The 12,908-nt window shown below is 39.2% G+C and overlaps 1 protein-coding gene across 1 annotated transcript; it reads left to right on the forward strand.

Moving 5' to 3' along the window:
- Positions 1-5,751: 5,751 nt before the first annotated feature.
- On the forward strand, positions 5,752-9,571 carry LOC101305491 (phosducin-like protein 3-like). The gene is made up of 3 exons (XM_004303361.1): positions 5,752-6,100; positions 7,475-7,824; positions 9,098-9,571. Exons 1-3 carry the CDS (start codon positions 5,853-5,855, stop codon positions 9,256-9,258), a joined length of 759 nt encoding a protein of 252 aa, XP_004303409.1. The 5' UTR covers positions 5,752-5,852; the 3' UTR covers positions 9,259-9,571.
- Positions 9,572-12,908: the final 3,337 nt, after the last annotated feature.

Here is a 12,908-nt window from a genome sequence, read left to right on the forward strand (position 1 = left end):
TAAACTTATAAACGTGATCCAAAACTAATACATTATGGTGAACCGGTTCAAGTGACAAATCATGTGATGTGGTTGTGGGTATTTGGATGTAGCATATGTTGTTCGGTTGAGTGTTTTTTTTTTTATGGATAAGAAACAAATTACAAATAGAACCCTTGCGCACACCCGCCCCCATAAAGATCAAGCTGGAAGGCGGTAGCCGAGGAAAAAGAAAGAGAAGAACCCCATAACTGAGGACTAGTACAAGAGTGTCCTAATTTAGCGAGACTATCAGCTAGAAAGTTTGTTTCTCTCCAAACATGTTTAAAGGAAATAGACTGAAAATGAGATGATAAAGCTTGGATATCTCGAACTAGCACTTTAAGGTACCACGAAATCTGACAACGACCATTGAATGCATTCAGGAGAAGCTTAGAGTCTCCTTCTACAATAATTGGTTGAGTAGTGCAGGTAGTGAGCAGCTGCAGGGCAGTATGGAGAGCAACAGCCTCAGCAAGAAGAATGTCCATCCGACCAAGATTTTGGCTTGTAGCAAGAACTGGGAGACCATCAGAATTGCGAACTCAAAACCAACGGCAGCGCGGGAGGAAAGGAACACCGAACCATCAAAATTGGCTTTAAGACTATTTGGAGGGGGAGGATGCCATTTAATATGGGAAGAAGGAGGGTGAGCATGAAGGTGAGAGCTGTCAAGATTATTTTGTTGATAAAGGGAGAGTTGTTTGGCAGCCCCAAAAGCAATTTGAGCAGAGGAACAAGACTAGTTACGGAAAATAACCCCGTTACTGGTACGCCATAAAGTGTAGCAAAACATAAAAATTTTTGAAAACCAAACATTTTTATGTGGATGATCAAGGAACATTTCTAACCAGTGTAAAAAATTAGGAGGATGAGAAGAAACATTGGAATTAGCTGGGATAGGGAAACTTGAAAGGGACCAAGCAGCAGAAGCCACAGAACAGTCCATAAATAAATGATCAACCGATTTCGGTTGATGAGCACAAAACAGACATTGTAAAGGAATAGTAGGATTGAAACGATGTAGTCGATCACGAGTCTTAAGACGATTAGAAATGAGCAACCAAGCAAAAAGTTTACCTTTAGGAGGAAGATTGAATTTCCACATGCAATTAAGAAGTTTTTGCCGGAGGTGCGGAAGAGTATTAGCTTGAAGAAGGTCAGAAGCCGATTTGATACTAAACTTTCCATGGCCAGTAAGACCCCAAACAACTTCATCCGGAGTAGGAAAAAGAGGAAGAGGGATTGTTGTAATAGAGGCAATAGTATCAGCATCTAGAAAGGAGCTGACTGAAGACAAGTTCCATTGACCATTAGCTAAAACATTGGCTACAATAAGATCAAGATTAAGAAGGGATTGTTGATTCTCAGGGATTAGATTAAGTAAGGGGAAAAGGAAAACCCAATTAGAAGTTCAAAATTTAATGGAGGACCCGTCCCCAACAATCCACCGAAGTCCTTGACAAAGTAAATGTCGACTATCAAGGATCCCTTTCCAAGCTAGAGAATTAGATGGGTTCTTGTGGACTGTAAACAAGGAATCTCTTGATAAGTATTTTTGATGGATAATACGTACCCACCGATTTGAATGATCCATCAAAATTTTCCAAACTAATTTAGCAAGAGCAGCCAGATTAAAATGTCCAATTGGTCTTACACCAAGCCCACCTTTAGCTTTTGGAGTACAAACTTTTTCCCAGACAACAGGGGGAGAAGAAGAACCCCAAAAGAATTTACAACATTCATTGTCAAGCTTAATAGAAATTTTTTTAGGACACTTAAATCAAGAGAGGACATGGTTAGGAAGCCCAGACAAATTTGCTTTTAGAAGAGTAAGTTTCTCACCACGGGAGAGAGTATTAGCTTTCCAACCAGACAAAGTATTTTGCATGCGCAAAAGTAACTCATTAGCATTAACAGGATCTTTCCAAAAAACAATTAGAGGATGCAGCATAGGACGCCCGCCGGCGAACCTAAACCTTTTGCCAACCCGGAGAGTTAGGGTTAGAAGAGTTAGGTTCAGCAGAAGCTCTAGGAACTTCCTGATCAGTAGTAGGAGCTGATCTGGGCTGAAGGAAGACAAGCATAACATCAAGATGAAGAGTATCAGACATATCTTGTGGAAGCAGGACATGAGGAGGGAAAGCTGCAGGTTCACTAGTAAGCCTATTCACCATAACAAAGGCTTGCTAACTAGCTCGATCCGGACAGACTACACTAGGATGATCAAGTCTTCCACAATAAAAACAAGGCTCTAACAGGGTTTCATAGTTAAGATTAATAACAGAGTGATCAGTAGAGTCAGGATCAGGAAACAAATTAATAGCACAGGGCCAAGGCGCAAGTAAATTCATTTCAACACACACCCTAGCATACATAGACCTTGAGCCGTCTAATGTAGCAGGATCAATACGAACACTAGTTCCAATCTAGGAAGCAATGAAACTGAGATATCGAGGATTCCACATATGGATGGGCAAGAAAGGGAATCTTACCCAAAGAATCAAAGAGGTAAGCTCATCCCTTGCATGGTTAAAACTAGGAGTCCAATGGCGAAGAGCAAAGATTTGGCCCTGGACAAACCAAGGGCGATTATCTAGAACAAATTATAGATCATCTTCATCCGAGAAAAGGCAACAGTACCAATCATAACCAAGCAGATTAATCTGGACAAAGCTAGAGATCCCTGCCCAGTTAAAAAAGTATCTAGCACACACCATATGTTTGGAAACCCGTTCCCCAAACACTTTCCCAACCAAACAACACCTTTGGTATTTACTCATGGATAACACAGAGTTGTGCCTAGGGATATGGATATCAAGGGGACCATTATCATCAATAGTGACAGTAAAAGGGCCTTGCTGAACATGTGTTGAATGAAAAGTCTGATCAGGAAACTAGGGTTGGTAGGGACGAGTACGAGGACGGGGCCAGTTAGCAGCAGAGTGAGGGTGAGGGTGGCTAGAACCTTCCTCATAAGGGATAGGTAAAGAAGATGGAGGAGTGAAAGGGGAAGAAGAAACAGAGGGATCAGTGGGGGTTTGGGCATCCATAACAACAAAAAACAAAATGGAAGGTGAGTGATGAGAAGAACAAAGGACCAAAATATAAAGGAATTTACAAAGCTCTCGAAAGACGACCACCGCAATGGAAACCCAATAGCATTTAAGACACGACCATTGACACTCTGAACCGGGTCTGTAATAATGAGAGCTAGGGTTAGACAGAGAGGCAAGATCTTGAAGTAAATCTCCAGCACAGCAAGAAACAATGGCGTGGAAGAGTAGCGCACGCCAAGTGACAAGAAGGATTGCAAAGTGGAAGCAAATAACAGCCAGTGAAGCCATGCAGAGAGAAGAAGAGAGAGGGTTTCGGTCAAAGAGAAAGTTGGGATCCCCAATGCTGTTGGAGAAATTAAACCGCCGGCTCTTGCACTGGGGCCAAGCAAAATAGAAGAGAACAAGACATGCAGAAAGATGAGAAGACAGAATGATGGCGAGCAGGGGATACAGGAGTGATAATCTGGAGAACAAGATTTGGTGTACAGTAGAGAGAGACATAAAGAAAAAGAAAAACCAGCCAACATGCTGAGATGCAGAATAACGACGAAAGAAGAGCCATTTAATAAACCAAGCTACCCAAATATGAAACAGAGAATGGAAACGGAGACGCAATATTGGTGGGGGGAGAGGAAGACGGAAGATTAGAAAGCCGGAGTAACATAAAGATTGAGGGTGCATGAGGAAACAACCAAAGGGAAGAGGAGAGAGTTTAGCCATTCTTTGCTAGCTTTGGCAAACTTTTTAATTGTACATTTGTTACAATTATGTTCGGTTGAGTGTTGACCATGAAAGTTCTGTGTAAATTGGTTACAAGTTCCTTTAGGCAAAACTTATTGAATTGAAGAAGCGTTATTTTCTGCAAATAAAATAATAAAAAGTTTGTGTTCCATTGAAGAGAAGTAGTAAAGAAATCCCCAATATCCAAATGAAATAGGCAAGAAATCTTCTCAATCTTCTTTTCTTCTTTTCGATTTCAACAAAAAAACTTACAGAAATGGACACCCCCACCTAGCTAATCCAAATGGAATGTTTGGAAGAGAGAAATGGGCAAGCAATGAAACCAAACCAAAGGAGTGACAGCAGTGCCTAAAAAAGCTATTCTATCAACCACAAAGCAATCTTCTTTTTTTAGTTTTAGACCTTCATCTCATCGTGTGATTCACATGTAAACTGAAACATAAATTTCTCAAAACTAATAACACCATGCAGCATTGATAAAAATCTAAGGTTAACATTCTGAAAAGATTATATTTGAAGTAGAATTAATTCTTCCGTCATTAAACACAAACTGGTCATTACATTGACATAGCTAGAGAAACGTAAACATAAAGATATCAAAAGCTCAAAGCAAAACAAATCAAATTTTTATTTCCTAATTAATATCATATCGGCATATCCTCTATCTACTCCTTTGGTCTTCTTGGTTGAACTTCGTATCCAAATTTTGTCCTCCAAACGAGTCATTGTACCTCGAAGAATGTTGGTTCTTTTTTAGAGCTGGTGGACACGTGTGGTCTTCACGTGAACGATCTTCATCTGAATGGTCTTGCTTCTTATCTCCAGCCATAGTCCACTTGTTGCTTTCTTGTGACAGATTTGAAAATCTTGCCTTGATTAATCTCAATTAGCCAAAGTTTCAAACACAAACTGCTTTGAGAAAAAACTATGAACAATACTGAGGCCAAGACGGCAAGACCTCTTTATATAGTTAATTTCTTTCCTAGATCCAATCGGATTCCTAGCTAGTAAAGTTGAGACAAAGTCTTTACTAAACAAACCAGGAAAGAATATTATTACAATTTACCTATCGCAGAAAGGAAAAGCTTTTGTTTTTGGAAAAGATTGGAAAAACCTAGTAAATCTCTTAGTGGTACACGTGAGCAGGCACACAGATGATGAGCGAGTCTAGTCTTCATTGATTTAATCTCTAGCTGCCTAGACTTCCATTCTTATAAATGTTAGGTTTTGATTTGACATTTTCTGTTTGATCTTATATTATTGTTTCGCCTTAGAGGCTTGATTAATTTCTTTTGTAATGTTTTACAAAATATAACGGTAAAAAGATGATATACTTGTTCACATGTGTCGGTTCGGGGTACGGTCAGTTTTCCGGGAGGATCGCCCTCCCTATTCGAAGTTTTTTCCTGGGAGTTTACACCTTGTTGACTAGGACAATAGTCGCGACTATAAATAGACTCATGACTCCGCTCTGCTCTCTTGCGACCCCTACTCTAATCAAAAGAGTAAAGGCCCTTGGGTTGCCAAACTACGATGAGAGTTTCGTCTTTTGAAGCGCCAATCACGTAGGGAAAGGTTTTGATGACTCAAGGCTTTTATTCACATTCAGTAAACACATTTCAAAATGACCTTTTTATCATTGGACAAAAAAAAAAAAAAACGGGCTCAATTCAATCTCGGTCAAGTTACCAAACTCACTCGTTTATGTGTTTGATCAACCAAACTAGGTCAGAAAATGCCTAACGGATCATCTCATCTTTTGTTGCTAATGTGTATGCCAAGGTGCCATGTCTGACATGCCCGATCTCATCATGGCTCATGAAGTGTATCACTATTTCAACAGTAAGAAGAAATTACCAGCGAATGGAGTAATTTTCACAACTATCATTGCAGCCACTTTATTACAAGTTTACCGGTCACAAATATAAGTGTTATTACGCCAAACGGTATTTTAGAATCTGAAAAATAGAGAGCGAGAGCAAAACGGTGATAACCCAGAAACAAAACTTGCAGAGGTTGAGAGCTTGAGAGAGAATGGGGGACTATCACTATATCTACAAGGACTTGGACGGAGCCTCTACCCAGTGGGACGATATTCAGGCCAAGCTTGGCAATCTTCCTCCGAAGAAGCCGGCGTTTAAGCCCCCGGCCTTCACTCCGGCCGAGGACGAAGCCTCCGCTCCTAAAGACAAGTCGTGGATCGATGACAAGACCGAACAGGACCTCGAAGATCTCGAAGACGATCCCGATCTCGACGACGATCGCTTCCTCGAGGAATACAGGTCACTCCTCTTTTCTTCTTCTTCAATTTTTGAGCGAATTAGATATCGAAGATACTCATACTCGTTAGCTTTTGAGGTTTGAATTCTTAGCTCAAATCCATAAAATCCAGACTCAACTAACAAAGATCGAATTTTTAGCAGTAAAATATGATTGATAGCCTTGTTTCAATAAAAGAAAATGGCTCCTGACTCTTCAAATTAAAGTTTTAAATATGAAATCAGTGACACCTCGAATAGATTTACCCCTCTCATGGTCTCGGAGGTGATCGATGGAGAAAGAAACTGGAATATCTCGCACCCGGAATTTCAAAGCATCACTACTCCGGAGGAATGGCTACTCCTTAAAAGTAAGTTTAACTCCCTTTCGGATAGCCCTGAGGCTTTAATGCAATGTGTGTTCTTCCATCTTTGGGAAATTTGGAAGCATAGATGTGAGATTGTTATGAATCACAGCAAGCCAAACTGTTGGCAACATCAATAGAAATTTCTCTGAGTGGTGCCAAACTCTCAGTCCTCTTTCTGAGCCAAATGATTGCCCTATCAATGATGTCTCAAGATGGCAGCCTCCATCTGAGCCTTTTGTTAAGATAAATTTGGATCGGGCCTTTGATGAAAAGAACAAAAGAACTGGCATAGGAGTTGTTATTCGGGATCACTGTGGTATTCTTCTAGCAGGTTCTATTACCCTTTGCTCCCACAATTCAGTAACTGAAGTTGAGGCTTAGGCAGTTGTTTGTGGACTCAAATTGGCTGCGTCCCTTAATTTGAGGAACATTGTGTTGGAGTGTGACTGTAAGGATGTTCTGATGGCCTTTTCCTGCTCCTCTTTCTCACCAAACTGGAAAATTTTCCCCTACATTAGCAGGGTCTCTCATCTCAGGTCCTTTTTCACAGGGTTTCAATGGAATTGGATCCCTCATGAAGCTAACCGTTGTGCAGACGCAGCGGCTAAGCTTACTAAAGTGAGTTTGTGCTCTTCGGAATGGGCTAACCAGCCTCCAATCTCGCTAGTTTCTGTTCTACAAAATAACGGCCTCCCTGGTGATTAGTTTTGGCACTGTGCTGCCCCAGCTTTATTTGCTGTAGCTTGCTTTGTTTTTTTTTCTTGTGTTTTTTTTTTTCTGTCTTTTATTCCCTTTCCTTCTTGTATTGTTGTTTTAGCTGCCCAGGAGGCTTAATGAATTTCTTCATTACTGACCAAAAAAAAAAAAGTGGGATAATTGGCTCAAATAGTCAAATTGAAGCGAGGTTGATCAAGTTGAACCTTGCGGCGCTCTATCTGATTTGTTATACCACTAGAATTGTGAAATTATTGCTGTGTTTATGTTGAGTACTATATGGAAGAGTTAAGATTAATGTGGTTTTGTTTGATAGGAGGAAGAGGCTGTCTGAATTGAGAGAAGCAGCTAAGGTTGCGAGGTTTGGATCAGTGGTTCCAATCTCGGGATCAGATTTCGTACGTGAGGTTTCTCAAGCTCCACCAGACGTTTGGGTGGTGGTGATTCTTTATAAAGAAGGAATTGCGGAATGTGGATTGTTGATGCAGTGTTTGGAAGATTTGGCAACTAAGTACCCGGCAACAAAATTTGTGAAAATAATTTCCACAGACTGCATTCCTAATTATCCGGATCGCAATCTTCCCACTTTATTAGTTTACAACAGTGGCGCTGTCAAAGCCAATCATGTTGGGATGCGCAGCTTTGGTCGGAGATGCACACCTGAAGGTATCTATTTTCTTCTGAATACCCTGCCCTGACTTTCCTATTCCTTTTGCATATAGACAGTTTAATGGATTTCTAACTTTCTCCACCCAAAATATAAAAAAATAAAAATTTAAAAAAACATGCTGATAGGAACTTCTGTGGACTATGAAATTGCAAATCCGCTTGTTAAAAAGCAGCAAACGTTAAAATTCAAAATGAAAATGGGTTAATGTTGTTGTAGTTGGCGAGTTCTTTGTGCAAGAAATGGCTTCTTGTGGTATACTTGGAATTGCTGCAACTTCATCTACTATTTATGAGTGTTTGGTTGTCTTAAATTAAGTATATACAACCTTAGCACGAACTTTGGATAAGGATTTCAGTAACTTTTTCTAGGATAAATTCACATTCTATGGGAAATGCATTTTTGGATGGAATAGCATATCGGCCTGCTGTACAGTTCAAACCAGATGACTGTTTCATTTTATACGGGTAGCGAAGAATCATGGTGTTAGATATTATTTCCTCCAAGAATAGGGCTCTTACTGACGTGTGCAAATAATTGATTTCTGTCTTTCGTTGCTATTCTGAAATACAAAAGTGGATCATTAACTTATGGATAATGAAAGAACTATCTTTATATTAACTACACATGATTTCACCTCGGGTGGGAAAAATCTATTGGCCTGTGGGCTTTAGCATAGATAATGACTACTCACTACTCCTTGAAGCTGGACATAGATAATGAAGTACTCCCTGGTGCTGGACATATAAATGAATGCAGATCTGTTGTGCTTCACCGGATGGGTTTATGTTCTCTTAAAAGTAAAGAAGTTATTAAAATTAGAATCCGGTTGAGGCTGCATAGCAGTGGGTTGTTTTTATGCAGGTGCTTATATTGATTGTCTTGTTTGGCTCATTGGAATAGAGGTCGAGAAAAAGCTTTCTAGTATTACAAAGTAGCTTAGAATGTGTTGTTTGCTTGAATGGTCCGTTACCCATTTAAAATGTTATCCTCAGTTTAATTACAGAGCGCTTCTTTGGTTTTTGCACTGTATATCATAAACTTCTAATTAACATTGCAAGCTGTTCTAATATTATTGCAAACGATACATTTATAGATACATGTATGTTTCTTGCTCAATATGTATTATAAACATCCTTTTGTTCTGTAGCTCAAATACATGAGCTGATGATCATGATCAGCATTCTCTTTTGACTTTGGCCTTGTTATTGAAATTATAACTGTTTTTTTTCTTCTTCTAGTGACTAGTTTCTCTGTTTTGCTGAATACTAGGTGTGGCATTAGTTCTCTGCCAATCAGATCCTGTGCTTAATGATGGGCAGAGTGCTAATGGTCATTCAAGGGAAGCCGTGATCGAGGGAGTTCGCAAGAGGTTCATAGAGAAAGTTGTGACACAACATGAAGATAAGGACGATGGATATTCAAGTGATTAGAACTTTAGTAACTGTATGTTGGTTTGTCTAAGAATTATGTTGTTTTCTTGTCAGGGCTTCTGTAAGAGTGTGAGTTTAGATGAATACTGCCATTTAGTGAATCATCTTGCTGCTTGCAAAACCGTTTTCATGGTATGTGGAAGAATATGACTGAATTGCATTATCTGAGTGACCTAATTATTATGTCAACTGCACATTGTATGAGATGACATAGGGATTCAGTTATTACAGTATTAGAAGATATGATGGTCATTGACTATCAAAGTTGTATTCAGTTGTAGTGTTCTCTTTATTCAATTGATGCATCTTAACCAGCCCTGAACCTCTCATTGCATATTAGCTTTTGACCACATTCACCAGATAATCTATAATGTGGTGATTTTTGTAGCGAGTGATCTTAACAAATCACTCCATTGTGGAGACCTGATACCACAAATCGACGTTAACAAATTGCTAACATCAGCAAAGCTCCATGATGCCATGGATGACAGCACATATCTACAACGCAAGTGTTATGTACTCTTAATAATGTTCATGAAAACTTTATGTTAGTTGCTGAACATAAAACTTTCGTTAGCCCAAGTTCCTGTGAATAGATATAGCATGAAACATAGCCATCGCATTGCATATATAAATATTGTGTATAGTTTCCCTATATAATAATTCTCACTAATGACTGATGAGACGGTAATTAAAATACATATGACTTGCATTGAAATATTGAACTGTGAGATATTGGAGAAAACTTAAGAATTATACAAAATACAGGTTCTTCAAGTTTTGTAGCATTACTAGATGGTTTCAATCACCTCTTGCAGCTCTTTATATCATATTTCCAAGTCGGTTGAACCATCCGAGCTCTGAGATGCACGTTGCGTAGATCGTAGTGTGTCACGTATGAGGTTAAAGAACTTTGATGCTCAACATTGTGAATCAGAAACTAATAAATATATTAAACATAGAACAAATAGTATTGTGAATATCTAAGTTAAGTGTGTTATATGCATAGACAAAACCTGTACATAATAAAAGCTAGCTTAGAGGAGTCATGAAATGTAGAAGGTAAAATTGAACTATAACTCAAGGTACTGCTAATCGCACAAAGCCTATTAGATGAGTTTGATTATTTTTTTTGAATGAAAGAAGGTTAGACGATTTTATTTAATAAGCACGCGTCGACCACACCTCCGACATCGACCACGCCATCGACACCGACCAAGCCGCCATTGCCAAGGTACGCCAGAATCTCGATTTCCCTCCTTCGACCCTAACCTATGTGTCTCCAGATTCGAAGGCTTCCCAGCGGTCTCTGATCTCTCTATACCAACCACACCGCCATCGTATGTCCCATCAAAACAAAAAGGAGACCTAAAGAGGATCGACGAAGGCCTACCATGATTCCTAACAAAAACCAGCATCTTCGGTCGCCGATCAACCTTTCTCTCACCTGCCATCACTTGTCTCATGACCACATGGCCAGATCTCTTCAACAAAATTGCTTTGAGGCGTGCTCAATCTAGTCGAAGGCAATCAACGATCTCAACCGGACCACCACCACCACCAGATTGCACACCCGCTGGTTCACCCCATCCACCACGAACCAGAGGTGTTCGTGACAGATAGGGAGGCAAGGCAGAGACCATCCACACAGGTAACGACGCTGAGAATGATGCTGAAAAGGTACACCATGGTTGATGGAGGAAGGAATAGAGTGGCCATAGAAGGCGATGTCTAACCCCTAGCAGAGCGCTAGGCATTTTGAGAAGATTTTGTCAAAGCCGAGACGGCGACGATAAACCCTAGCAGAGCGGCTGCTAGGTTAAAAAGAGGGGGAAGGATTGGTGTTTTTTATTAGATGATCGAGCTTGATTTGCCAAGCCTCAAAATATGGTTTCCAATAATTCATATTCGAATCTACAAACTCCATATCATTTGACTACCTTGTAGTGGTTAGCCAATTCATTATTCATTATTGACCTTTGATACATGAATATATGAGATCCCTTGCCTCTGCCAGGGAGTGCCAGCCACACTCCGACCATTATCTCAAGATCTCTGTTCCAAATTCCAATTAGCATTTTCAATAATGCTGTAAAACAGCATATCATTCCCTAATTTGCCTTCAATATAATGTCACCTTCATCTTCAATTGCGTACAAATAAAATAGAACCAGGCGCAATGAAATTGTGTTATCATCTTGCATGAACAAATAATTTCGTGTCAATTGGATTGTCTGTTGATGAAACAAAATTACAAAGGCGATGTTGTTCAGAATTAACACATCAAGTTATGAATGATTTAAGGACAGAATGATCATTCACAAATCAAAGTTGGATTCAGTTGTTGTGCTCCAACTTTTAATTAATTAATTAATGTATCTTCAGCCAATCAGCCTCCCTCAAACCTTTCTAAGAGATGTGTCGGTTTTGTCCGCATTCACCAGATTGTCTAAAACAGGATGGAACTTGTAACTTATGGGATTTTGGTTGTGAATAATAAATTGTATAAAGAGATATTATTAGAGAAGAAATTATGAACACTAGCTTAATGATCATGAAAACTTTATGTTAAGTCGCTGAATATACATATTTTGTAACCCAAATTCACACAAATATATCTAGAACAAATTATGACTATTGTATGGTAGTGGATTAGCTGGTTGTGCTTCATACGAGTAACGTATAATAAAAAAGGATAGGGACTCTGCTAGGGTTTTTACTTAACGGCGCCTTGGTAACATTGGTCCGGGGATTTAGATATCCTACTTTTTTTGGCTATTCTGATGAGATCGGAGGCAATGGAGAGATCAATTAGCTTCTAGATCAGGCAGTCAGAGTTCGATCTCCGTTTTCTGGTTTTCGATGTCGGTTTTCGGACAAAGGAGGCCTCTTCGATCTAGCGGAGTGCTGCAGTTTCGGCTGACAGGGTAACATGGGTGTTTCTGAGTAAGGTAGTTTATCTAACATTTCATGGTTACTTTGGTGCTGCACACCAAGGTTTGCAACATAAAGATTACTTGGGCTATTTTAGGTAGTTTCATATGTTTTCATTTCTTATGTAGCCCGTGAGGGAGGTTCGTGTTAATACTATTCTCTTACTTGATAAACAAATAACTATTGTATGGTACTAAAACGATCATAGCATATATATAAATATATATATATATAGTTTCTATCCTGAGTAAAGCTTCGTTTTGAAATTAAAGTGTGAAGTTTCTTATTTGACTCATTTTTCAGTCATATTTCTACATCTCATCCGTTCAGTTTATTGATACTAATGTATAGATCATTCCTGTAAAATTTCATCCAAAATTGATGATTGTTAAGATACCGAATTAGATTAAATCAATGAACGGATCATAAATTTGTCTAACAAGAACTATCTGTGTAAATAACGATTACGAAAACCCAAACGATCTTCAAATTTGATGAAACTTTACAGAAGTGATCTATGCATCAGGTTCTACAAATTGAACGGAAGTGATGTGAAAATATGACCGAAAAGTGAGTCAAATAAGGAACTTCACACTTTAATTTCAAAGTGAAGCTTCGCTCTGGATAGGAACTGATATATATATATATATACACACACACACACATTCATATTTTCAAAACGGGGCTCGGCTATGTGTGTGTGTGTGTCTGTCTAT

This window comes from Fragaria vesca, linkage group LG6 (genome assembly GCF_000184155.1).
Source record: "Fragaria vesca subsp. vesca linkage group LG6, FraVesHawaii_1.0, whole genome shotgun sequence".
Lineage (NCBI taxonomy): Eukaryota > Viridiplantae > Streptophyta > Magnoliopsida > Rosales > Rosaceae > Fragaria > Fragaria vesca.

Bases quoted from the DNA above. Each gene is read 5' to 3' on its own strand.
- LOC101305491 (XM_004303361.1), top strand. From the start codon at position 5,853: ATGGGGGACTATCACTATATCTACAAGGACTTGGACGGAGCCTCTACC. The intron at 6,101-7,474 runs GTCACTCCTCTT...TTTGTTTGATAG, and splicing joins CGCTTCCTCGAGGAATACAG to GAGGAAGAGGCTGTCTGAAT. The intron at 7,825-9,097 runs GTATCTATTTTC...GCTGAATACTAG, and splicing joins TCGGAGATGCACACCTGAAG to GTGTGGCATTAGTTCTCTGC.